The 27,900-nt window shown below is 31.0% G+C and overlaps 1 protein-coding gene across 7 annotated transcripts in view; it reads right to left on the bottom strand.

Moving 5' to 3' along the window:
- The window catches only part of LOC121129164 (dystrophin), a 371,133-nt gene that overhangs the window by 100,958 nt on the left and 242,275 nt on the right, over positions 1-27,900 (bottom strand). For all 7 annotated transcript variants that reach the window (XM_071893614.1, XM_071893615.1, XM_071893616.1 and 4 more), the window contains one exon: positions 1,252-1,424. In XM_071893614.1, coding sequence (XP_071749715.1) covers positions 1,252-1,424 — 173 coding nt within the window. The remainder of the gene's footprint in view (positions 1-1,251; positions 1,425-27,900) is intronic.

Below are 27,900 nucleotides of genomic sequence, written 5' to 3'. Positions count from 1 at the left end.
AAGTATATTTTTTAACTATCTAAAATGAGAGGAGAAAGTAGGGGTAAGGAGCATGTAATATATATTAGGGAGGGGGTTATGAAGATCAAATTTCCCAGAATATCAAATTAATGCACTTTGAAAAATACCTTATAAAAATAAGACTATGTTAAAAATTATATATATTTTTTTAAACCCCCTGCTAGCCCTGTGGATACGACCTGAATGTTTCTTTATGAATACAAATTTTTTGTTATCATCTAAATAAGTAAATTTTTTGTCTAATATTAGCTGTAGAACTTTCTAAAATAGTAAAGTTTGGTTTTCAATTACAAATCATATGACTCTATTTGAGAGTGACATAAGTATCACTGCACCTCAATATTTGCAAGAAAATGAGCATACACAAGACCCCTTGATAGTGATGATAGCAGGTTGTTTGTTTTTACCTACACGTCTTTTTTTAGTTGGTAATCTGAAGAATGATTTTTTCTTTTTCTAGGCTGTTGTCATAATAATTTAACTCTCGGGAAGTTAACTCATTTTTCAACGACATTCAATTATATTACAAACCTGATTGAACATTCGTGTTTGCTCATAAAAGACAGAGAGTAACCTTGAGGATTGGTTGTTGAGTTATAATTGTCAGTCCTTGTTGTACTTATGTACAATAAAAATGGGGGATCGACATATGCGTAATTTTTTGTAAGTGCCCTCGTTTAAAACTATCTCCCTTGTCACAGCTGCTTGTAGCTGATCTAATCAAACATCATGAGAGCCATGCTACTCACCTCCCCCAAAATACACGCAATTTTTATTACTACTTATTACTCGCTGGAGGATAGGGGAACTATACTATAGGTTTTTTTTCAATAAAACTTTAATATTTGAACAGATTTACACTTCATACAATTTAAAAAAAATTCTTTATTACTTAATAAAAATGTTCTAATTCAACTTCAAAAACCTTTTGCCCATACTTGCAGGGATTTCAGATATATTCTTTTTTTTTTTTAGAATGTCATATTTTTGTATTAAGCAAATTTTAAGGTGCAAATCTATTTGATTCCTTGAAATATTGTAGTCATCACACCTCCCTAATATATAAATCTTTACAATTTGTAAGTGAAGTGTTTAAGATGAAGAGAAAAAGAACATTAATTTCATTCCCTTTTTTCGTGTTTTTTATATACATATTTTTTAAATACATAAAAACAATTATTTGCAATAATTTATGAGGAGTATTTATGTTAATCATGATTTCTATTTTACCTAATGGCAATGCTCTTTGCTTTCAAATAATTCCATCGTTGATTCATTTCTTCAAGTCTTTTCTTGAGGAGAGCGGCATCCTCTTGGCCATCTAAATTATTAATTAGTTTACGACCATTGGAGCTAAGAGAAAGGAAGTTTTCTCTCTCTGTATCAATTTCATCTTGTAAGTCCTAGAGGAAAATAAAAAAATAGGAATGAGTAAATTGACAAATTATTGTTAGTTTAACATGACATTTGCTCATCATTCATGTAATTACACATTATATATATAAGTTTGTAGTGCATATAACTGGATCAAAGTATGAAAAACTCATTTTTTATATAATATCTCTAAATGGTGTTGTTCAGTATATTGCAACTATAGTGCTATTGGAATACCCACAGTGTCAAAACGGTACAATACCCGTACTATACAAACAAAATCTATCTGTTAAACGCAATTTTTTTTTGGCTGTTTCTAAATTGTGCCCCAGTTTCTTTAACTGAAAACTTTTTAGAGCTCATTTTTGGTTCTTATAGGAAAAGGATGAGTTGAGAAGTGATTAAAGGAAATATGAATATAAGTTCCTCCGCAACACATATTTTGATCTCTTGGCTTGATTTGAATTCAAATAATAAAACCCATGGTTGGCAGACAACAAATGATATATCAATGAAACAAGTATATTCGGGACCTGAACGCTATATGAAGTCTCCAGATCAGAATGACCCATAAACGTATATTTGTACACAAACACTGCAGTGTCATTTTACAACTTTTCAACGTGTCCAAATTTTAACCCTTAATGAGGAAAAGTAAAAAAAAAGAATAAATATCAAACAGAAAAAAAGAGATTAATCAATACTTTGGTCAACACAAAAAGCGTGTTAAATTAACATTTAATATAAGACAAGGATTTATAAAGATTGAAATGGTCTAATTAGAATACACTTTCTCAGTGAGGCGTTTTCACTTCAAATAGAACCCTATAAGAGTTTATAAATTGCCCTTCTAAAATTTTTAGATAATTTTTGTCAGAAAAGAATTGAAACACTAGTCTAGAGCAAAGCAACCAAAAAATAGTGTAAAAACCGTTATTGGTTGCATAAACAAACTAATTCGAGATGGTATGATAATTTCACATGTTTTATTTTTTGTTCAGATGTGGATCTTTTTACTCTCTAACATTGATTTCGGATTTAAGTTAGAAAGGAATATAAAATTTATGTAAAGGTTCCAGGATTCGACCATGCTATAATATGATAGACTTGAGAGATTTTTCTTAGTGGACAAACAGAGCAAGGTTTTTATTTACCAATATTGATATTATTATTCTTGAATTATTTAAAATGGAACACTTAACAATGAGTATAAAATAACGATGAGAGCGTGGGCTCTTGAATGACGTATATACACTTTAGTTATAAATGTAAGGCATTGATAAATAAGGGGAAATATTTTATTTTATTTTGACTATATACCTCTATAGATTGATGTACCATAAACATGCAAAAATGTTTTCCAAGAAACATATCTTAAATGACTTTTTAAATGTGTTTATTTTTGTATAATTAAGTTATGGAGCTTCAATTGACAACAAAATCTGTTTGTTATAATTGTGATAAAAAATAAAAAGGCATTAAACTTCCAAGGAAAGGAGTCATTTTACTCACTTTTTACACTTACAAAGGAGCTTTGTATCTTTGCAGAAAAGGATAAAGAAATATCTAAAATATAATTGGAATCTAAAAACATTTACCTATATAACTATATTTTATGAATTTTTCAATTATTTATATATTTCAACACAAAAATAATACTTAATAATGTAGATGTCATGGATAAATATTTCATAAAGATGCAGTTTTTTGCCCAAAATGCGAATGTTTCGGGTTATAAACGTCATTTTTAAGACTCTCTCAAAGTCAAAGTAAAAAAGGGCACACCAAATCATTTGAAAGGCTTTTTTTTCTACATAATACATTTATGAATTGCTCAAATCGGCTTTGTGAGAAATAGTTTGTTACAAGATATGTAGTCATTTCAAAACTATTCTTTTTTATTTAAAGTTTTACTTTACAACATATACTAATCGTACTTTTAAACAAACACAAATACCTCTGGGCATGGGACCCCTTATTTTGAAATCAAAATATTGTCAACCTTCCAATATTATAATGTAAAAAAGACATAAAAGTTCCATTAGTTTTGGGGTAATATGTACATTAATTAACTTACATATATATTTCGTGTAATAGATATCAAGTCTGGAAACTTTGTATTTTTAATGTCTGGTAAAAGCTTAAGATAAAAAACTCTGTAAGAATTTTGGTAGAGAGAAGAGTCCTCCTACCTACAAAGTAAGAGTTTTTATTAACCTTATATTTCAATCTCACTCCTCACATCAACTCACTAACTATGTTTTTAACTTTTTTAGCTGTGTTCCTTTTCTTCTTCATTTTATATAACATTTTTATTTTTAAGATAACGCAGGTGAATAATTAGGGGGGAATTTTTAACAAATGAATTGAAGACAATAATCGAATTTATCCATGATTAGAGAATACATTACTGATAAAAGTTTTTTTCTCATTTTTTTTAATGCTGAAATATCTTGAATTATAGTAATTTGAGACTATTATCGCCCAGAGTCATTTGTTATCCTCAAAACAATCACCAAATTAAAAGTAGGATGAATAAAACTTAAGTGAAAGTGTTTTTATTGATTCTGTATCTTATTTTGAACTCTATATATTATCATTTTTAGGCTGAGAAGTGATGAAGAACAACAATCTTCTTTAGACACTTATAAATTATTCATAATACATAGAGATGAGAAAAATAATAGCCTACATGTATTATAGAAAAATATTCAATGTACAATTTAAAAAAAAATATCCATCTCCAAAGATTTTTGTTCCATTTTGTATTTCTTAAGAGATTTCATTTGTTGTAGGGGGTGCACTAGCAAATAGTCAACATTATCAACATATTTTCCCCGATTTGAACGTCAATTTCATGACGTCATGCCTCTTAAAAGGAAGATTGATAATCGAAGGAAGATACTTCTAAATTAACCCTCCATCTCAAGAGATGTTCGAATTTCAAATTCCAAGACAGACGACGGGAGGATAATTCATCAAAGGAAAACTACCAAACCTCTTAAAGGAGTTGAGTGGACTTCTTCCTTGAGAATGGGATAGCAACAAGTTCCAAACAATGAACCAAACCAGTCACGAATAGAAGATAATTTTATTATTTCAAAATGGGACCACTTAATAAATACAAAACGGAAAAAAAAAATCCGAGGAGACACATATTTTTTTAAATTATAGGTACATTGAATATTTTTCCCTAATATAAGCTAAGATATTCATCATTACTTTATATTATGAATAAATTATGAGGGAGTAAAGAAGAATGTTGTTTTTCATCATTTTTCAGCCTAAAAATATATTGAGCTTTTTAATCATTGTAAAAAAATATGGTTTAAAAAACCATTCAAACTCTTTTTTGGTTTTCCTGTAGAATAATGTACAGTTTAAGTCCCTTTATTCTATATTATGATACTATGATTAGTGCTGGTATTCAAAATGGGTGTGGATTTTTGGTTTTTAAGGTAAACATTAGAACATTACTTTTCCTCCATCTTACCAAGTCTTCAAGTCAATAAATGTCACCTAAGACATTTAAGAATTGATACTAAGTAAATTGATTTTACGGAGATATTTCCTCCAGTTGCTTTCTGACCTATGTTGCTTTATAAGTGCATTGACTTTTATTACAACATTGGATAGGATAACAAATTTGAACTAAAACTAATGGTACGGCTGTATAACATATATATACATGCAAAATGATTTTCTACTATATTATTGAAGTAGAACTTGCGTGACAAAATGAAGATAACAAAGTTATGATGACGTTGTTTTATTTTCATAGCATTTAATGTGATTCATCATTACTCTGTTTTTGGGTTGAAACATGACAAAAGCAAAAATTGATTAGAGATATAGTATAAATACAGACGTTCATTCAACAAATATGAGCCCTCCCCCCTTCTCTGTTCATTAGAGATAATTAGATCACCTCTTTTTCTCTCTCTCTTTTTTGTTAATTAGGTAACCATTGCTTTCAAAGAAAGGGAAATACATGCACATGTAATGAAAATAGGATAAACTCAATTAGAGTTACTTATTATTAATATTAGTAACACATATACAACAAAAAATTGTTATTAAAAATAAATAAAGGATTATAGCATTGAACAATTTCTTTAAAAAAGAGTAGGATTTATAAACTATACATACTTAAGAACAATCAAGGAAAGGAGAAATTTCCAATATATTTTGTATTTCATATATGCTTGGGAAATGAGAAACACTAATATCTAAACACAGCTCAATATTTTATAGACATATTTAGGTTTGAAATATTTGATAATCATCATTAATTTTTGTGACAATTGTGTGGACTTCTTTAGTCCGTAATATGGATTAAATCTTCCTTTTTAACTTTATTCATTTGCTATATTTAATCTTAATTTAAATATCAACTATGTTTTGTGAGCTTTCACAAAAAAATCATTAAAAAAGAATTATTATTTATATTATATATCAAGGCAACCCAATATTTCAAAGACATATTTAGATCTATTTTATGTTTTGTATTCAATTTATGGCATGCGTTAAGATACTCAAGAGTTATAACTATAGTATATAACCTTTAAAATATAAAAAGTTACCCTTTCTACCATAACATCGATCAATTTTTTATTTTTTCATTGTAGGAATATATTTTTACTACTTTACGTGCACATTGCAATGCCTCCAAATGATTAATTTTTATAATTCGTTAATAGAAATTGACGGTAATTTGATATAAACAATCAGTTTTGAGAAAAAAACATTCTAGCTAGATTTATGTGTTGAAAGTCACATGTGTATTAACCTTTAATAGTCAAATTTTCTTTTATTCTTATACATTTTCAGTTTAACTTAATTTGAGAGATATAATTTGACTAAAATTTAGCCCCTTTTAATACAATCTATTAGTTTATCATTTCTTTATTTGGATAATGATTTTTTGCTATTTTGAACTTAAATAATTCACTAAAGAACAAAATGAATATGAATTGTTCATGGTTGCTGAAGTTTCGTCTTTATATCTCACTATGACAAAATACCAGACCTTTAAATAATGCTTAAAAAGTTCAAACAATTTACTTAACCTATTTTTTATCAATACATAGCGGAAAATGTGTTGAAGCAGTCCCAAAAATGTATAATCTCAAAAACAGGACCGAGTAATCTACATAATTTAAAAAAAAAAGACGACTAAAAACGTAAGAGTCATATCCTTTTCAATTTCCGAATCATCAGATATTCAAATACTTCGAAGGGTTATTGTATTATGTATGTAAAAATATTCTTCTTTAAGTTAGAACACATGTAAATATATTCCATATGTAAGAAAAAATACAAAATACTTTTTATGACATTCTATTTATTGTTGTAGGGAGAGGGTAATCATTGGTGTGAGACTCATATAGTCCCTAGAAGACTATTGCTCAATCATACGTGTACATGTTATGTGAGGAACAAACAAGAAATATGTAGTTATATATTATTTCATGAAATGATATATCTTACAAATCTATATTATTCAAGATTAATATTGTTTAGTTGCATAAAAAAAACCTTTTATGATTGGACAATTCTAAACTCCAATAATTATTGGAGTATTTAACCATTCAAATAGCTCAACATAAATATAGGAATAAAAAATTAATTATAAAGGGAATATGAGGAGACAAGAGCTAGTTGACATGAAGCTAACTTTTTGACATATTACTCCGGCTGTAGAAGGGATATAACTGTGATTTTTTCCCCCAAAGTTGATATGCAACTTTTCACTCTAATTTCATATCATCATACAGTAATATCTTATTTGTGTTGGCAAATTTGGGTGTCAACTTGTTTGTTCGGTCATAAAAGTTCTGAGGGACGTTGAAACAGCCGCATAACTAATAATTTAAAAGAACTGTGTTAATTGTTATAATTGTAGCAAAATTAAATTTGCAAAAAAATACAACTTTTATTTGATTTGTGATTCTTTTATGATTTCTAACCATTTTAACATTTAAGTTTTGGTTCCGTTATCTACTCACAACAAATAAGAACAATTGTTATTATTGTTTTTTTATATATTTCTCAAGATATCCTCTCCCCAAACTAGCATGTGCCCCCATTTACCCCAGTTACTAATTGACTAAAACATGAATCTCTATGAATGTAATTTCTGTAATGAAAAAACTAAGTCTAGAATTTAAATAAAGGAAAAACGGTTGTTACATGTGCTCTTTTTTTGTTTTTTGATCATTTGATACAAGGTCCTTGTGATGTTAACATTTCTCTCTGAAGTAAACATTCTCACCTTTTTTTGGTGTAAATTGTTGTAACAAATACAGAATAAAATAAAAATATATGGATGTAAATATATTTTGATTGCAACTTTGATTGATGACATATCTTTTGAAAAATATTAATCAAGAAAATCTCTTTACTCGCTAATACGTTTGAATTTTAACAATAGGAAGAAATAATTAGAAGGACCCTTAATATCTTGCAGATTATCAAAAGACATATCTTTTAAATTGCATACTCACGAATATTTGGAATAAGTTTACATTGATAAAAAATACCAAAGGTATCGCTCCTGCCTTCTACTCGTTCTCATTTTTATAACAATCATATTATCCTTACTAATATCTTACTGAAAACTGAACCTATTAACAAATTTTATATGTAATATATATTTTATTAAATTCTTACATTAACGACAAATAATTACTCCAAGATTGTAGATTCCAGAAATTTTTCACATTTTTGGAAGTACTTACTATTTACAAAATTCGTAGCAAATGTAGTACTAATTGGTGGAAATTCTAACGAAGTCCAGAAACACAGCTTTAAGAAACTGGCGGAAAATTGAATAGTTCCATCTTACTCACGTCTAAACAAGCCCTCTGTATCAAATTTCGAAGTAGGAGATTCAATAAAGAATTTAGAATTTTACTTAGAATACATTTGTTTAAAGCTTTTCTTGAAATTATAATAATCCGTTTTCTCCTTTTTCGTAAAAATATATTTTGCTCCTCACATACATATTTCTCCCGTCAATACAAAAACAAATTATAATGATTTTCGCGAAATTTAGTCTGGATTTACTTTGTAGTCTCTGACGCTCAATCGTCAGTTTATATCGAAAAATTATCATTATGAATCCTTTGGAGACACTGCCAATTGCATTCAAAGAAGCAAAAATGAAATCAAATGAAGGATGTAAAATAAAGCTAATAGTCTTGGGTAACTCAATCTATCTTTTTTAAATTTGAATACATATACTTTATATTGACGGAAAGATGTTGATGAAATATTTAGCTGTATCTGAATACGATGTGCAAAAATATATATAGATTTTCTCCTTTTTTCATTTATGATTATTATTTTGTTAACCCACTACATTATATATATAAACAAACAAGTCCTTTGGTTTTTGGTCCTTATATATGTATAGAAGAGAATCTGGAGACAAATGAGCTCATTTTATCTAACGAGAGGAAGGATAAGGCTTTAATGACCTTCTCTTTTTTGACCTAATAATGATAATATTAATAGTAAAAAGTGACCCAGATTATGTTAAAGGATGATGAGGGCTAACTTAATGATTCTTTAATGGAAATTAGTTGTAATTTATGAACATGTAATTTGATTGAGGGTAAATCCTGTCCCCCCCCTTCCCCCTCTTCCCTCGCTCTCTTCTACAGATGGATATATGTAAAAGTTGAGCTGCTTTTTCTTCTCTACTTTATTTTACATAATTTATTACACACTTGCTAATAAAACCTCTCTCCTCTTAATTAATAGTTGCCAAAATGAAACGGTTTATAAGGACTACACTGAAGGAAAAAAAAGAATTACCCTCTGGGAATAGTGTATATACAAAGTGATGGTGAGATGACGCGTCATGACACACATGGGTAACTTAGCAAATTTTGAAGAAATACTTTGACGCTTCGTGAGACTTATTCTACATAACAACTGGTTAATAGCGCGTCGTAAAATGAAGTTTTATAAATCATTAGAGTTCCTGTTCATGAATAAGGATGGAAATATTGTCTAATTTTCGAGTATAATAAAAATATCGTCTCTAATAATGCAACAAAAATGGGTAACTTTGAGAGACGACATATCTGTTGACGAAAAACACTATAAGAGGAATACGAGCCTTCTTCATATGACGTTTAATTAAAGTGGCTAGAAGCAGCTATGTAAGGAAAGAAGGATGTACAAATCCCATTATCAAGAACGTTATCAGGACTGACTCCCATCCCGATACTCACTTTTGCTCGTAGTCCAACAGTGACCTAGAAAGCGTTACTCTCGTTACATTCTTGAGTACACACATCTCGAGTTACACTTTATAAAAATGAAAGTATAATGATTACAATTTTGGATAATAAAAAATCACTGTTCAGAATTGCAAGTACAAAACGTCTCGCAATCGTCAAAGGTCATATTTTTCACACTAACATAAATGGTGTGCAAAAGATTCACTTAGTTCAATGAATGAACTGAAGTACTTAAATTTTACTTATATCTTTTCAGTACAACGCCATCTGACCAATAAGGGTGAAAGATAGACGTTATAATTTAATCAGGTGATATAACACATTATATTTTAGAGGGGTCTGTAGTATTATATTTTGATTAGGAATTGGTTTTTGGATTTTTTTTTAACAAATATTAATTTTTTTGATATTTTTTCTAAAAAATCCATAGCTATTTACAAAAAATTCAAATTTCAAATATTGATTTTTTAATATAAAAATCCAATATTCAATTGTTTTTTTTTTAATTTTAAACAAAAAATTTTCAAATAATAAATTATCGTAACAAAATTCATAAAGCTAGGGCTATTTACAAAAAATTAATTTTTTTGAAAAAAATATTAAAAGTAATTCTTTGGGGGGAAAATATCAAATATTAAATTTTTTGATCTATTGCATAATTTTTCCCAATGAGGAAAATTAAATATAGTATAAAACAGATATTCCTTAATATTATTATTATTTTTTTTTTTTTTGCCCCCCTACAGCCCATCCAGTTCAAACCCTGTGGACGCCCATGTATTTACAAAAGTAAATTAAAGGAATATTAAAATGATCTTTAATTTACAATTAGATAAATACACAATATCTAAAACTTATAGATAGATAGATTAAAAATCAACTGTTAAATTCTTGAATATATATAAGGCTTATGTCGATGTTAATCATAATTGGATTCGTATATAAGAATGGGACTCAAAAATAAAGAGGACATTTACTGTCTATCAAAAATCTGTCATTTTGATTAGGTATATATATGTAAATATACTAAAAATATGTAGGTATACCTGTATAAATACATTGTTATTTACATTATGTAGCCATTGAACTAACTACAGCATTTCCTAGGATAAAATATATTTTCTCATAATCCTACTTTTTTCACCCGTAATGGATCCTAGAACAAATGTAGTTTTCAAAATTAAAAGGTTTCATAGAGTTTTTATTCAGCTATCGTCAAATTGAAGGAACAACTAATATTTATTAAATCTTTTTTCATTTTTAAAGCCATTAAATGAAAATTATTGATTATTTAACCATTTTACATATTCAATCAATATAGCAACTTTAAACATGCCATGGTATTGGCTTATGATGCCATCTGTAAGGCATATGAACGTACTCTATTTTTGAAGCATCAAAATGTGAGGACTTTTATACAATTTCATTGTAAATGTTAATACTTGGATATAATTTATTGTACAATTACATCATCTCGAGCTGAAAATGCGTGCATCTCACAGTTGATGAATGTGGCATAATAAATGATTTTTGTAGGGATTTTACAAAAAAGGATACTGAAAATCAATAAGGTAACTATGACGATTTGATTTTTTTTTTGAGGATAGCAGCTTTGCTGTTATGGGATTTCATTATATCAGCTGTGACAAAGGGGGAGAAGGAAATATACATACCAGCACATGGGCTAGATGTACTCCAATGTCGATCCTCAATTCTACTCTACGTCCATGAAGGACTTACAATTATAACTCCACCACAAATCCTCAAGGTTAATCAACGTATTTTATGAGCACACTCGAGTGTTACATGAGTTTTTGAATATAATCGACTTTACCCAAAATATAATTAATTTATTAACAATATAATTTCAACAAAATATGGATTTTTGTTTAACCCCTCTCAACCATAAATGTAGCACCCCTTGGCGGGAATGATGGCTTCCAGGCAGCGGAAGGTCTGCCACTTGCTGCGGATTTAGTCCTCTGTCATGGTGTTCTACTGGTAGGTAAAAGTGGTTAGAGGGCCTTGGTGTTTGGATGAACAACACTGCAGGCCTTTTTCTGGACATGCACCCAAAAGGTGTAGTCAAGGGGTGGGCGTCAGGGTTAAAGGGGGGTCAAAATGTCAAAAAAGAATACAAAAGAACTCAAAATTCTCATTTCAAAGAGTATTGCAACGGAGGAGATGGATTATTTCTTTCATTGTTTGTGTCAAAAGTGGCCTCAAAAAGCCCTTTCCACCAACTTTTTTATACTTCTTTGGACAAACAGTCTGGTGTGAAACTACGAAATATCTTGCAAGGACCTTCATGGACTTGAACGATTGGTCTGGTTTTTTTTTAAAACTCCTCTGGATGCAGTTTGCCCCTTTGACAGAGCCCTCCTTCCTCTCCAACATTTCGAACTTGCTGACGGCATAGACGATGGTCCTGGAGACGCCCAACTGCTAGGGGTGCAGGAATGGAAATTCGTTGATCACGTTTAAGTGTCATTTTCTCCACTTGCACGTAAACTAGAGAGCTCTGGTTGATTTGCTATGTAACTAATTGTTTATGCTTTAATATATGAAAATATGAATAAATTTCAATTAATCAACATTCACATATTATTATTGAAAAAGTAGATGCTCAGGTTTTAATGGATCACATTCTAGCAAAAGAAGTATACTGCTCAGGAATTAAATAATAATGACATTAGCTGTGAAAAAAAAAATCATTTTTTAGACTACCAAACGCAAAAAAGTGATGCGGCTAAAAAATACATACGATTTATATCACTATACATAATATATATCTATTTATATAAAATATATATTCTTTTTCTCAATTGAGTCAGGGCAGGGAAGAGATAGTTTAGTTTTGGGGACCTCTTATTACGAAATAAATCTTTATGGGACTCTGGATTTGCCTCCTTTTTTCTTTTTTTTTGTGTGTCAGATATATTTTTTTTCTATCTGTTTTTTAACCTCTATTTCCTTATACTAGTTTTTTTTGTTTTTACTATTTTGCCTCTTGTTTTGTATTCTTTTAGTAGATTCATTGTGTTTCCTTCTTTAGTCTAAGGCTATTTTCAGGAGTAGAGAAGGAGAAAAAAAAAAGCAAAAATGCGATGGAAATTCTTTTTATGAATAATTTATGAGGCATTTTGTTAGTTGTATTTTTTAATATAGTAACTAAATCATACATGTATGTACCTTCTTGTACATCGAAGGAAGAGGCACAAGCTGTTGTTTTTTTCTCTAGTAGAATAAAGTCAATATAGAGAGGCTGATGATGAAGAAAATGATGCAAGAATTGAGACCCTTTCTCTATCTCATTTACCACCTCTTTTATACATCGAACCAATATAAAAGAACTAACATACCGAGTGGTCCATTAAAATCTAAACATTTTGAATTTATAACTTCAACATGATATAATTCATTAATTAACAATGAAATTTAAACACAATTAACACTATCAATATATGTGTATCTGAACTCGCATAATCATTAATAGCGGCAATGATCGCTTCCAGGCGGCCGTGTCTCAGTCTGGCTGACCGTGGCTTTCAGGGTCTCGGTGTTTGTATAAGAGACATATCTGGCCTTACCCTCAACATGCACTTGGTTGCTTTCTTTCACTTTTCCATGGTCCAGTTTGGCCTTTTTAATAAAGCCTTTCTTCCTTTCCAATGTTTCAGGATTACTGACATCGGGGAAAGTGGTCCTAGAGATTCCCAATAACTTGGAGTGTACGAGTGGAAATTTAATGATCTAATTCAAGTATCATTTTTTTGGACATGTACGTAAGCTAGGAAGCCCAGGCTTGCTTTGTCTTGTGACTAATTGTATATGCTTTAATACATAGAAATATAAATTAATTTCAATCACTCAACCTTCATTCATTATTGAATTATTAAGTGTTCAGATTTCAATAGATCACCCTGTATAAGCAATGTAGTAAGATGCTAATTAAGGATGTGTCTGGATAAATTCCGTGTCCTTGCACTCGTACCCAGAACATCTCTATAGGAAATAGATACCCGTCGAAGGGTAACATTTCAAAAAACTAGCAGAACAACTCCACATTTCGCCGAATTATTCGGCCTAAGGTTTCCTTTCTAAAATATACGTAATGATTATCTTTTCTGAACTTTTTTTTAATTTGACGTGCTGTGCTTTTGTTACGCATACTTATTGTTACATTCTTATTTCTCAAATCAAGTAGACAAAAAGTTTTTAAGATAATAAACGAACGTAAAAAAAGGGGGTCTCAAAAAATATCTATATAGAGAAACTGTGCTTCATTATAATAGATTTGCGTATTTTATACACAAATATCATCAGGAACACTTCCAAAAGAGTTTTTGGGATGAATTGTCCTATTGAAAAGAAATAAAAAGCCATTTGAAACAGAACAAAATGCTTTCCAAAAAACAAACAAAAAAAAAAACATTATTAAATGATAATATCGACAGCATTTTTAATAAAGACCAATAATAAAGGCTTGTACCTTTTTATATACAAACAATTTTAAAGGCTACTTCTTTTGTCAATTAATGCAATAATACCGGGAAAATCCAGTTATCCTATCAAATTTTTAATTTTAATTTTTCTTTTGTAAACTTAAAAAACTTATCATAGAAAAAGTAATAATGTTTATTATTGAAAACAAAAATTTATTTAACCGAAAATATTTTTTTATATCTTTGTTGCATCATCATCTGATTGAAAAATCAGCAAAAAAAAATTTGTCATCCCATAATTATAAATGGTATACATCCAGTGCACTTTCTTATCAACAGAGGGCCCTGAACTAATTTAAAAGTGAGGGTACCTTAATGAAAATTGCGTTTTAGATAGCATAACTACGAAACTTTTCATATTTATTGTATTTCTCCAAGTGCAGAATTAATGCCCTTACCAAATTTTAGCGTTTGTCTTATTCCGTAACATTGTAGCATTTAGTGTTTGTGAAGGCTATAATGAAAGTATGAGTACATGATTCCTAACAAGTTATTATTCATAAAAATTGGTTGCGAGTATGTATGTATTTATGAGTAGGACTTGAGTTAATGAAATACATATATGCATATAGCCGAAAATCTTTTGGATTTTCATTTAACATTACTCATTTGGGTTCAGTAAATATGTTGGATCACAAGACTTGATTGTCTACTTCATATTAAGTAAGTAAATGATGGTGTTAAACATGACACAAAAGCCTACTAGGGCTAAAAGGTATAGCTAACAAATACTCACAGTTATTAAAATAGGTAGTTGGTCAAAACGTTGACCGTACAAAACGTCGACTGACAGCGTCGACTGGAAAATATTATATTTTAAAATATGAAAAACAGCTTTTACATTACACTCCAGACATTTCACACCCTTATTTAAACTAACAGTAAGGAACACTCACGAACCCCAACCTATATCTAGGAATTTGGGGTCATTTGGGTACCTCCAGTCCTTATAAGGAGATAAACACCCACTTCTACAGATAAGGTACATTCAAATGCCACTCCCACAACCCTTACATAAATTAACAGTAAGGAACCCTCATGAACCCCCATTTATATCTCAAAATTATGGGTTGTTTTCATGTATCACTGGATCCCGAAAAAAGATGAAACCCACCACCGTCAAATAAGTTACCTTCAAAGGCCACACCCAAAACCTTTTTTATATATCCAGGAAGTTGGGGCTGATTTTGGGTACCACCAATATCTGAATGGAATATATAACAGCACCGTTTGGAGGAGGTCCTTATTTGATATACTACAGTGGACGTTCTGTCGGCCAACATTTTGACGGTCGAAGTTTTGTCCACGAAGCTTAAACTTATAAAAGTACGTCTACGGTTACCTATAAAATAATTTTTTTACCCATGTCATGACTTGATAATATTTAACATAATACATTCTTATTTTGGACTACAGACTGAAGTCCTAAAACTTATAAACTTCGTCCTTTGACGACGTCACTCAACTTTTTTTCCTCATTTCGAAATCAGTTCTAGAACTGACAGTCACAAAGACTGTTCGGAAGACTTAATTGGACTAAATACATTGACTGACACAACCCTATTTTTACTCTGTATATTTTATCCAGATTTAAATCTTTTATGAAAGACTTGATTTGTAGATTTAAAGTCAAAAGTTCTCAGTATGTTATGTTCACTACACTAAAGTTAATTAAGAAATAAAGATTCAACCATAACAAAAGTAAATATAATTAAAATATCAATTGTTGAGCAACTTCATATTCCTTTTTGAGAACCTCTTTGCTTGGTTCTTATATACTCATACAGGATATGGTAGCAAAACTCGGACTCGAAAGATAAATTAAACTACATCAATAATTTATATTTTCAATGATACGCAAGAAAATAATGTTAACAAAACATTTAGATAAGGTTTTTGTCCAAAAAATTTCACTCAATATGTCCACCTTCATTAACAAGCATTTATACGTCGCCTGAAGGCCATGCAGGAGTAAGTGAAAACACTTTTCTAACAAATTGTCCCGTCCAGCCACTACAGAGAACTTCGGTAAGTCCATTTTTGGGTGTGAGGTCCTATTTTTGTCCATCTCCAAACTTCCCTATAAAGAAACGACCAGTGGTTTCAAAGATGGCGAGGAAGGGGCCATATATCTTTCGACCAGAATTTGGCCATGTTATTTGCGCAGAAGCTTTGGCCCTTGGCTGATGTGTAAAAGGGGGAACAGTCTTAAGCCCACATGTATATACCCTACGGATAATTGGTCTTTAGTCATGGTAACATGGTGTACCTAATCACCTTATAGTAGCCCTCCTGGCTGATTTTCTGTCCAGCCTAGAAAAAACAGCTCGGCATCCTCTTTCCATCAGGGGCCACAACAACGTGGACCATTGTTTGGGTTGGGTATTTGGTGTGGTAAGCCCCTTGGACCTTTTCTTTTGTTTCCTCATGCGAGCAAATGTTCCAGTAGTTGTGAAATTGATAAACTGTTATAATCTTCTTGTCTGAGAAATTTCCACAATTGAACCCATTTTACCTTAATCCATGTCAGGAATTTCTTGCACCTCTCTATCCTTCTGGTTTTTCTGCCCTCTGTCAGAAGGTGGAGTGGTACCCTTGTAAAACAAACTAACCCCAAGATGTGCTTTATATCCCTCCTGATGATCCTAGTAGCCACAATATTATTGTAATATTTTCCCCAACCTTAACAAGAACTTCGTATCCCTATTTAAATTATGCCCTTCATTTTCTGACATCCTGGAGAGATCTTTGCAATTTTTTTCATCTTGGCCAACTTAATAACAAGGCTCCAAGGACCATTAATCATGTCTGTAATCTTCATCAAATCAACTCCAGCATCTAGGAGATCTGAGATGCGCTTCCTCTTTGCTGTTGCTTGCTCATGATCATGAAATGACCTAATGATGAGTATAGTTCGATAATATAAAAAGGACGGCAGAACTTTAATATCGAAAAATAATCATTAAAACTTTCTATAGTAAGGAGAAAATAAACATTAATTAACAGTCCACATTTTGCTTGCATATCCTGTACATATATTTAAAATTACGTTAATAGAATTACTTAGTTATCGGGGTTCTATCCAAAAATAACGTTTGGATTTGAAGGCTTATTCATTATTACAATGAAACTTAATGAATTTTGAAAGGCACCTTTTATTTCTGCTCAAATATATACATATGTCCTACCTTTAAATTCATTATAATAATATGTGAAATTATGAATGCATTATTTATATGGCAAAATGTTATTTCTAATTGTGCAGAATATAAAAAATATGTTACTATTATAAATATTAAATGAATTTATAATTATATATATGTTTTTATTAATAAGTAAAATATTTTACATAATATGGAATATCCTAAGGTTCTTTCAAAATTACAATAGAAGTATATATTTATATTTTTCATACTCATGTATTCATAAATAATTGAATATTAACAAAGTAAGCCTTTCTACAAATGCAAGTGTATCTCTGCGACAAGTTTTTTTGTCCACTCAAAGCTTTGATTTTCAACAAGAGACCACAAAATATGAGAACCTTATATGTTTACGTAATTATTTTCTTTTGTTAATACACAGTATTATCCATAGAAGTACTCTACAAAATTGGTACACAAAATTTTCAGAACCCTGACTAAACTATGAAAAACGTGATTTTTTTAGAAAATAGAAAAGACAAGTCAAACCCAATTTGTTATATGCTTAAATACTATATTAAGCTATAATTTTTGTTCAATATGTACTTTTTTTAAATCAATAACAGCATTGGCAGGCTAGTAAACGGATTGGCAGATCTTATTGATTAAAGCCATGTTCAATTTACGTGGTGCTCCACATTATCATGATAGGAACTTGGAACAAGTATAAATTTGTATGAGAGTTGCTGTAGACATTCTTTTCTAAGTTCAAGGGGTGGAGGTCAGGTCTGGTGGAGGGCCACATGGAGGTGGCCTATAAGTTAGCCATATTTTTGCTGTACAAATTTGTGTCCTTCTTGGCTGTATGAGGCTGCAATGGATGTTGTAGGCAATTCAGATGGAGCTGACAACAGTATTTGCACCCTTCTCGATACTGAAACCGGCGCGGAGGAGATTGCACACACATCACCTTTTTGTTGATGCTCAGAAATTTTTACATTTGCAGGCATGAGATAAAAAAATTTTTTTTTTTTTGTTTCAGATATCATTTAATTGCGTAATGAAACCTCATGATTAAAAATAACAGGGAGAAAATCGTAATTAAATACGATTGTAAGTTTTAAGTCCATGCTGTTTATCAAAAAAATGAAACCCATAATCATATGGTAACTCTGACAATATAAAGAATGTTAAGTAGAAAAGTGATTTATCTTTCATGACGATTAGTTACACGTATCTATAAGAATAATAAAGAGATATGCACAAATTTCACTCTGTATCTAGAAAAATATGAACGGGAATCATCTATCCTTAATTCTACTTTTTGTTAAACAAGGGCATACCTTATTACTCTTTAACAAATCCTTTCTTAAGTATACGCTTTATAAATGTTACTCTAAAACGGGCGTGATGTAAGTATGAAATCCCTTTTTTTCTTTTATAATATATCAATAGACATTTTTTATTTATTGAGATGTTATTTCATGAGGTTCCTAATTTAACCAACTACATAAATTAAATAATAAATTACTTTAGGGTGATAAATTAAGAAACAATACCCATTATTACCTAGACCGGCTGAGCCTGCCATTTTAACTTTACTTATGTTATAAATATTTTAGGTGTGATATCAAAATGGCATCACATGCCTCCCTCCCCCTTGGCATTGTACGCACTGCAGCCATTCTAGAGTTAAATTTAATATCCTTATGAGCTCAAAAACAATGATAGTAGCTTTTGAAAATAAAAATAAAAAAATATTCAGATTGCAAACTACAGTGTAGTAGGGGTAAATCCGTATCACTTTTAACTACATCCTGATCAATAAAAGAAGCAATTATAAATGTTGAAATATTATTTTCAACATTTAATAAGACAAGAGAACAAAATACTTCAATGTGTCCCCAGTCTCGCCAATCATTCGCTCCATACGAGGCCTAAAGGTTTTCCAGTCCTTGACTACGTCTACGGGGAAGACTTTGTCCCAGTACTTGATGATGGAGGCATTCAAGGAGTCGATGCTATTTTGTGAATTGTTAGAGACCTTCCTCTCTAACTCCCTTTAAAATAAGTCATCCATGGTATTCATATTAGGGGGGGGGGGAGTTAGAGGGCCAGGTCTGGACGTTCAACATGTCAAAAACAGTCAAACGTCACCATTGGCCTCAGCATTCATCCTAGGTATCACTTGGTATAATAGGAGTTCACAGTTCCTATCAACACTAACCCACTTTTTCGGCACAAAGAAGTTTGGGACCGACACTACCGTTGCTCACCAAATGGCCTCAAATATCATTATGCTGCCCGGAAACTTGGTTTTAGATACGTGGGGAACATTTACTCTTTCTGTGGCCAACTATCTGTCATCCTTGATGTTGTTGGATATGTCGAAGATGATTATTTTACCATGGGACTTCAAATTGTTCATCAATTTCTTCCATGCGCAGCCTGGGTGGCCTTCAATTTGTCAGTAAGGATATTCCTTTTGTAGAGGCGGTATGATTTCATACGCAGGTCAGTGTTTATAGACCTAAAAACTGTTGCATGGGTTACATGACACTCTTTGGCAAGAACATTAATCAGAACTCAAAGAGATGACTCCAAGAAAAGCTTAAGGCCTATGAAGAATCTGGAGTTGTGTTTTTTATCACTCCGGGACCTCTGATATGCTCCTTCCCCCTTCTAGCAATTGAAAACGTCGTAGACTGTGCTTTTTGGATACCCAAACATATTCTTGATGTACGCTGGGTAGTGTCCTGCGTAAGGAAATTCGATGATAGTGTTCCTCCGGGTATACTCCATTCTAAATTCTAAATACTTGTTTTGAATTAAAAGTTGCGCAACTAACTTAGAACTAACCCTCAATATCTCACCTTAAAATTGAAATAACCATGCTTGCCTTATTCTTTAGGATTTAGTTAAAGATGGTCCGGATTTACCTCAACGGCCCTTTATATAAAATCGAAGACAAGCTAAAGCTTAGAATTAATAACTCTTGGAATACCCATATGTAAATATCAATACGTTTATTTATACTAATTGTTACATATACATATTCTCGTAATAGATCCTCAATAAATATCATATCAACCTATATTTGAATGAATCATTATCATATCTACATGTCTGGAGGAAAATGATGTATATATGTAACTGTACACATAGCTATCAGTAGCAGAAAAAGATTAGCAATAATTAATTCTATTTCAGTAAAATTAATTGTTATATATATATTTATGATTATTTCTTTTCGCTCCGCTTTAGATATCTTTTTTGCACATCATAATGATGAAAAAATATAAATGTTGTAATATTAATTTGCAAACACATACTTCAATACTTCTTAAAAAGAACGTTATACATGTATATGGGTATGTACAATTTTTTCTATCTAGATCGAATATGACGAATGAAAAACAAATGCCTGTCTATTCGAAAAAAAATTAAAAAAATGTTATACAACATACCAACAATATGAATCTTTTTTGTTTTTATTTCTCTGGTTATATAAGAAATGTCTAAAGAGACGAAGTGAGGAGCATGTTTTTTTTATTTTATTTTTTGTTCAAATTAAAGGATGTAAAAAAAACAAAACAAAGAAGAAGATGAATTATAATTACATGAGATATAACTATATTTCTCTCTCTTTGACTTCATTAATTATAAGTATATATTTTAATAAATAAGTTATTATTATACTGGGGACATCAAACGTCACATTGTTACTAAATTTTGATAGATTTGACGAATTGTATTACTAATTTTTACGAATATGAACATGCTAAACAAATACACATAAAAAAAATAACAAAATCAAAAGTGGTTTATGGTATAGCTTTCAAAAAATGTAGCAAAATTAATTTACTGTAATCAATATTTGTACAATACCGTGATGACACTTTTTTCTCTCTTTCTAGGAGCGTTGAATATTGCTCCATAACCAATGAATTCACCCTTTTAACTCAATGAATAAAGTACATCCTATGAATAAGAAAAAAAAGTGGCTTTTCCTTAAGTTAAAAACACCTGTCTTAAAGCTTAAGTTTTTGGTAAATAAACTCTAAGGAAAATAATCCTGCGAGACAATTTTCCGGACACTTGGGATCTCAACATTTGAATGACCTTCCCTCCATACCCAATCCCCTTGGACTAGTCTTTCTAGGTTCGTCTGGAGGAGAGGGTGTGTGCTACTCCTTACAGGAGTGCCCAGTCTCTATAGGGTTCCATAAAGAAAGAGTGAACCAAGCACGAGTCTGACTACATTGTCAGGTCTGCGAGAGATTTAGCCCTTATATTAGGGCAATTAATAGAGCTGAGGGCTCACATGCTTTATAAAAATTGTGCCAAGTACTATTTTCAGAGGAGTTTGTAAAATAAATGTCCTCAGAAAACCTCTTGTTCAAATTTTACTTTTGAAAAATTGGAAAAAGCAAATTTTAACCACGAGATCAACCCTGTATTTAAATGTCTTTTATATATTTTTAGTTTGTTGTGGACGAGGTATACATATTATATACATAAAGGAAGGAAAAAGGGTAATTTTGTTTAATATGACCAAAACGATGTCGTCACATAAAGAACATATGTTATTTCTTGAATGAAAAATAAAAGGGGAAAAAAATACTGGCCTCAGAAATAGAGTTAAAAAGAAACGAAGAGGATTTTAAAGAGACATAATTTGCATGTTGAAAATTAATGTAATGAAATATGAGCAAATTTAAATGCAATTTGTATGGTGTTACGACTTAAATACTGGTATTTGTAACTTGTACATGTTTGATCTTATTTAGCTGTACACAATCTTATTTATTTATTTTTCAGGAGTAAAATTTAAACAAGAAATTTTGTGAGGACATTTATTTTACAAAAATCATCTGAAATAGTATTTGACACAATTTTTTACAAAATATGTGAGCCCTCAGCTCAAAGGACTGCCCAATACAAGACCTAAATCCCTTACAGGCCTTAACCATGCTGTTAGAATCGAACTTGGTCCTCTAGAGACTGTACACCCCTGTGAGGAATACCAAACACCTTCTCCTCCAGACGCGTCTAGATAGAGTAGTTCAAGGTTTGGCAGCCACACTTTGAGGCACAAATGTTCTGAAAAGTTGTCGCGCCGGAAGGCCTGCATCTTAGTGGTGCCAGTGCAAAGAGCTCCGTCTTGAGTATAAACAAAGTTGTCCCCAAACTTTTTGCAGGGCCAAGGGGGCACTTTCTTATACAAAAGTTTGACGTAATCATCTACATTGAGGCACTCCATCCTCTGCACAAAAATGGGAAGGCAGAGTTCGCTTTGCTGGCCACTGTTTGTGTTTTATTCTGAAGACATGTCTCACTGAAGTTGAGACATTGTCTGAAAGTTCAGTTGTGATGTAGCGGCTGTTTTGCTTATCCCCAGTGGCAATGTGTACAACTAGATGAAATCATCTCCGTATCACCAAATTGCAATTTAAAAATGAGATGAAGAATTTAAAGGACTTGTCATAATGTCATCATGGAATATTGAATATATAATAATATTATAATGTGCGTCTATTTTGATTAGTATTACTAATTTTGTGAGGGGAAAAGTCCTTCTAGTGCAAGTCCAAGTTGAGTCTCAAGTATAAAATATTGCAATATCAAAGTCTTTGAATATCTTCATCGAGTTCAGTTTGAGTCTCTAATTTTTTTTTAAATTGATTTCATGTCTATTCATGTCGGGGAGAAAACCCCTTGGCAATGGTCACACCAGCCAACAGCTTGTTCAACTTTTCCTCGTTACGAATCTTCAATTGGAGATGATGGGGAATACTATGTGTCTTCTTGTTGTCACGTCCATTAGTGCCTGCCAACTCAAGGACTTCAGCAGCAAGGTACTCCATGACAGCAACCAATTAGCCGGGAGCACTGGGACCAACATGCTCAGCATAGTTCCCCTTCATTAAAATACAATGGATACAATGGTAACAGGAAATTGTAGACGGCTGGAACGGAACTTTACCTTTCCCTGAACTTTTTTTCATTTACCACGACCTGACATGATTTATTATTTTAATTAAATGAAGATTTTACTAAACAACACTATTACTGAAGCTATAAGAACACACTTGAATACCTTTCAAGAGGCTGCTTTTTGAGATTGGAATTAAGTCAACATCTCAGAATTAATTATTAAGAGTAAAACTCTTTCGATTGTTTCCTTAGATATAACTAATTTTGTCACTACTTCGGGAATAATTTTAGTGACTTGGAAAAATAAAGATTATGAAGTTATTTTTGGTTTCTTTAACTGAATCCTTAAAAGTAGATCCAGGAGTACATATACCTAGGGTGGGAAACCGTAATAGAGAAATGAATCAATAACAGCTTTTGTTCAATATGTCCTCTTTGTGCTTAAGAGACAGCATCCACACAAGGTCTGAACTTCAAGCAGTTGTTAATGATGCACTGGTCACAAAGTCTGTCTAACTCCTTGTTGATGGCTAACTTCGGAGACTCAACACTGGGATTAGAGGTCCTATTAGTTTTTGACTCAAAACGTCCCATACAATAAATAAGTTCGAAGGGCAAGAAATCGCTGATATACCGGACACAAAACTCTTGGACTTTTAATTTATCTATCAGTTCCAATTCGTCTTCTCACAGATTTATCTACATCTAGGGTTATCCTAATAGTCACCAACAGTATCTGCAGCCGTTAATTGGCCTATTTTTCGCAGAGCTCCAACAGTGTAATTGTTACAGTTTACTTTTATGTTCCTGTTCATACATTTTTTAATTTATGTAGGCTTCATGGGTATAAACAAAAAACTGAATATCAAAACTTTATAATTATTTAAAAGCAACTTCCTAATATAAAGGTTTAAAGAGATACGAAGCTTTTACTAAAATTATAAGTTTTGGTTGCGCACCCAGTAGTGTTTAGGCTTTCCTTGAATTTAGTATGAAACAGTCTTCTTTGATTGCAAGTTTTCACTCCCAAATCGAGTAGCAAGTCTCTACCTCTTTTACATATTAAAAACAATTATGTGGTAACTTATGAAACGACAAAAATCACCACAAATATGGTACTCGTGAATGCATTCAAAATTAGCTATTCAATTAGATCAAAAAAAAATTTTTTTAAATATACACATATTGGTTAATTAAAATGACGGATATTGTAATTAAATAGGACGTTATGATATATACAAGTTGTAACTTTTATAATTTGCTTATAATTTTTGCAAAAATTGCAAATTGTACATGACATGTATACAACAATTTCTCGTTTGACACAGGTTCCGACACGGTTATTCATTTCATAATATTTTTTATAAATTCCATTATTAACATGTTAAGATGATAAATATTCATTATTATGACGGGTTTAATAGTTCCCAAGATCGTTCTAAATTTTTTTAGAAGATCTGGATATCTTCTCAAAGTGGACTTTTCAAAGTCTCCGTCTGGATTCATGATCCACCTGTACCAATAGAAAAGGAAGATATTTATCTCTTTTTACCATCGGTTCCTCAAAATTTGGTCACAAAACTCGAAAGTTTTGGTCGTTCAAGCTTGAATGTTTTGGTTTGTCGATCGTTGAATGTCTTGGTCATTTGATCCCGAAAGTCTTGGTCTCAAAACTTGAAATTATTTTTCTTGATGTGGCTGCCAAGATCAATACTCAAGCAATTATTTTCAACTATTGTCATCGATTTCTCAAACTCTGGTCTCTATCTTTTAAAACCTCGATAATTCAACCCCTTAAAACTTTTGATTTTTTAATGCCTTAAGTGCTTGATCATTGGATCCACCAAAGTATTGGTCATACAATCAAGTATTTTTTTAAATCCACAAAAGTATAGGTTGTTTGATCCCTCAAAGTCATGGTTTTGGCGCTTAAAAGTATTGGTTGTTGAATCACTGAAAAAGTCTAGTTCTCGATACATAAAGTTTTTGTCGTTAGATACATACTTGAAAGTCCACTACCCGCACTTTTCTGAATAGTACACTGCAGATTATACATATATTGTATGTATGTAGAAATTTCGAACCGATTTTCATTAGACTATTATTGCATTTCTACATGGATTATGTTATATAAATACTTAAGAATGATACTCTTTATCCATAATTTGTTGTTTAAAAAAATGGCTTTCACAAAATAAATAAAAGCAACCCTTCAAATTGACAAGACTTTTTTCTTATTTAATTTTTGCATGAAGAATATCATATTATTTTTTTAGAGTTTTTGTTTATTTTAAACATATGTACATAAAAAAGAGAGTTGGATAGAGTTATATACAGTAAACACACCACACAAGAAAGAAAGATAATCCAATTGATCCTCCTCTTTCGAGTTGGAAAATCCCCCATTCATTTCTTACCGCTTTCTCAAGAAGCCCTTCCTTTTACAAACTCCCTTCTATCCATAGATATAATATGTACAATAAAGAGATTTATGACTGAAATTAATAGCAAAGCCAATAATAAATGGGTTTTAATTCATCATTATGTATCTGAGAAGCAACAACAAAAAAATTCCACACGCTACTTCTGCTACCCAAACCGCTAACAAAACATTGTTCATACAACAACACACTAAAATGGGGACTTCATAACCATTTAAAGGGGCGATATGAGGATTTTTGTTTGGGATGGAAGCTAGCTTAGAATTTAGAGATACTTTTTAGGAAATAGCATTTTTACAAATGCTATTTCTTTTAAAAAAATATGTTCGGAGTGTAACGAGGGTCGAAATTTAATTGGTTATATGAGTTTTTAATGTTTTAAACCCCTAAGTGTCTCACCAAAGTAGAGTACCAGAATACCAAAAAACATTAGTTTGTATATAAATATATATAGTACTATAAGTCACATTGAGTTCTTAACTATATTCATCTCGATGCATCTTCTCTTAATAGAATTAAACTCATATCTTAGCGGAAAGGATTTTTCCTGTACATATATACTTTGAAATAAATAAATTTATATATATGTGTATACCTATATATATATATCTTAATTTGATTTCCTTTTTTTTATTTCTTGTCCATTTTTACTTCTTTGCTTGCTTTCCCGAGTTTATAAGGACAAATTCCCTTATCATTTTCCTTTTCAAGCAAATGAATGAATTTCCAACATTTATCTTTGGTACACATATATATGTATATTGTATATATACGAGTACATACGTACATACAGATGTGCCTAAGTACTTCAATTCCTCCCATATGGTCAACAAATAATAAAAAATACCACAGATTTGCCTGCCTGCAAGGCACATATCTACATATAATGTAGACATTGTTATTTTATAAATGATTAGTGAGGTGTCCAAACTTATTAGGATTATCAAAAGTTTATTTGTTCGAAGCTATTACAAAATAAACACTGTACACTTCATTCTTTGTGGCATGATGTTATATTATTATCGATACGGAATTGCAGAAATAACCTGTTATTAAAATTTGCCAGAAGAAAAAAAAAAAACTGCTCACATATTTACAAACTTTTTTTTTCCTCCCAAATAAAAAAGGCACGACTTCTTCAATGTCAGATAATTTGGCTTCTAATTCCCTCCCTCAGAATACTTGGAACTCACTCTTTCATTCTTAATCCCTTAGAGTTGTTAATGATTTAGGACAATTATAAACCACTTAAGATAAAGTTAAGGATTATCACGGGAATTTCAAATATGGTGCATTTTTATGAAAACTTGTGATTCTATGTTTTTTTTGGGTGCTGATTCTGAATTTGTGTTTCAAAAATTGAAATTCAGTGGTAGTGGTGCTGTTCTGCAACATTCAATTTCCAGGAAATGCTCAACTTGTGAGCTTTAGTAAACATGGAACAGTTTTTGAAAAGCCTGGTAGTGCAAACTCCAAGAAATCTGTTGCATGGTTACTCCGGAATGTATGAGAAAGGATCTTATTAAGCATCCATAATAAAAAGTATCCCGACCTTTTTATTTAGATTTTCCAAAGTATTTATTTACCTCGAGGTCTTCGATTTATCTCTTGGGTTATTTTTTCTTTCAAAATAAGCTTATTCTCAACATCTACTAACGATAAATTTATATTAACCATGTTGGTGCTTCTTTGTTTTTTAACAATTTTTTATTTTATTTTATTTACAAAGTTTTTACATTTGAAATACGTGTGCCCCAAAAACCTTGCTTTTGTATTTTGGCAATAATAACAATTCTAAACACGCCTAAATTCTCAATTTTTTGCACAGAGCCAGTTAAAAATTCAAATTTCGATATGAGAAAAAAAAATGCTGTAAAAACATTGTGCTCATAATCAGGCATTTAAATAACTCCAAAAGCATCTCCTAAAACATGCTAAGAATTTGAAATTTCATAATTTTTATTCGATTTTCTGAATTAACATCCCAAAAACCATCAGTCAAATACATTTTATCCGTTTCAAGCTTCTTGTTCTTGAAGCGGAAATTGCTCAGAAACGCAGCGTGCTCCCGTGAGAATCCAAATGTGGTGTTCATTTATTTATTACTCAAATAAGAATATTATATTTAAAAAATATATTAACGATCTCTAGGACCATAATAGGAAACAGTTAATTAATTTATCCATAGCCAGCCTCAGTAGCATTTTGATGTATGTATATGAATATA

Source organism: Lepeophtheirus salmonis, chromosome 14 (assembly GCF_016086655.4).
Source record: "Lepeophtheirus salmonis chromosome 14, UVic_Lsal_1.4, whole genome shotgun sequence".
In the NCBI taxonomy this organism is placed as follows: Eukaryota; Metazoa; Arthropoda; class Copepoda; order Siphonostomatoida; family Caligidae; genus Lepeophtheirus; species Lepeophtheirus salmonis.
The sequence above is the reverse complement of the archived record's forward strand: the minus strand, read 5'-3'. Positions and strand labels throughout refer to the sequence as shown.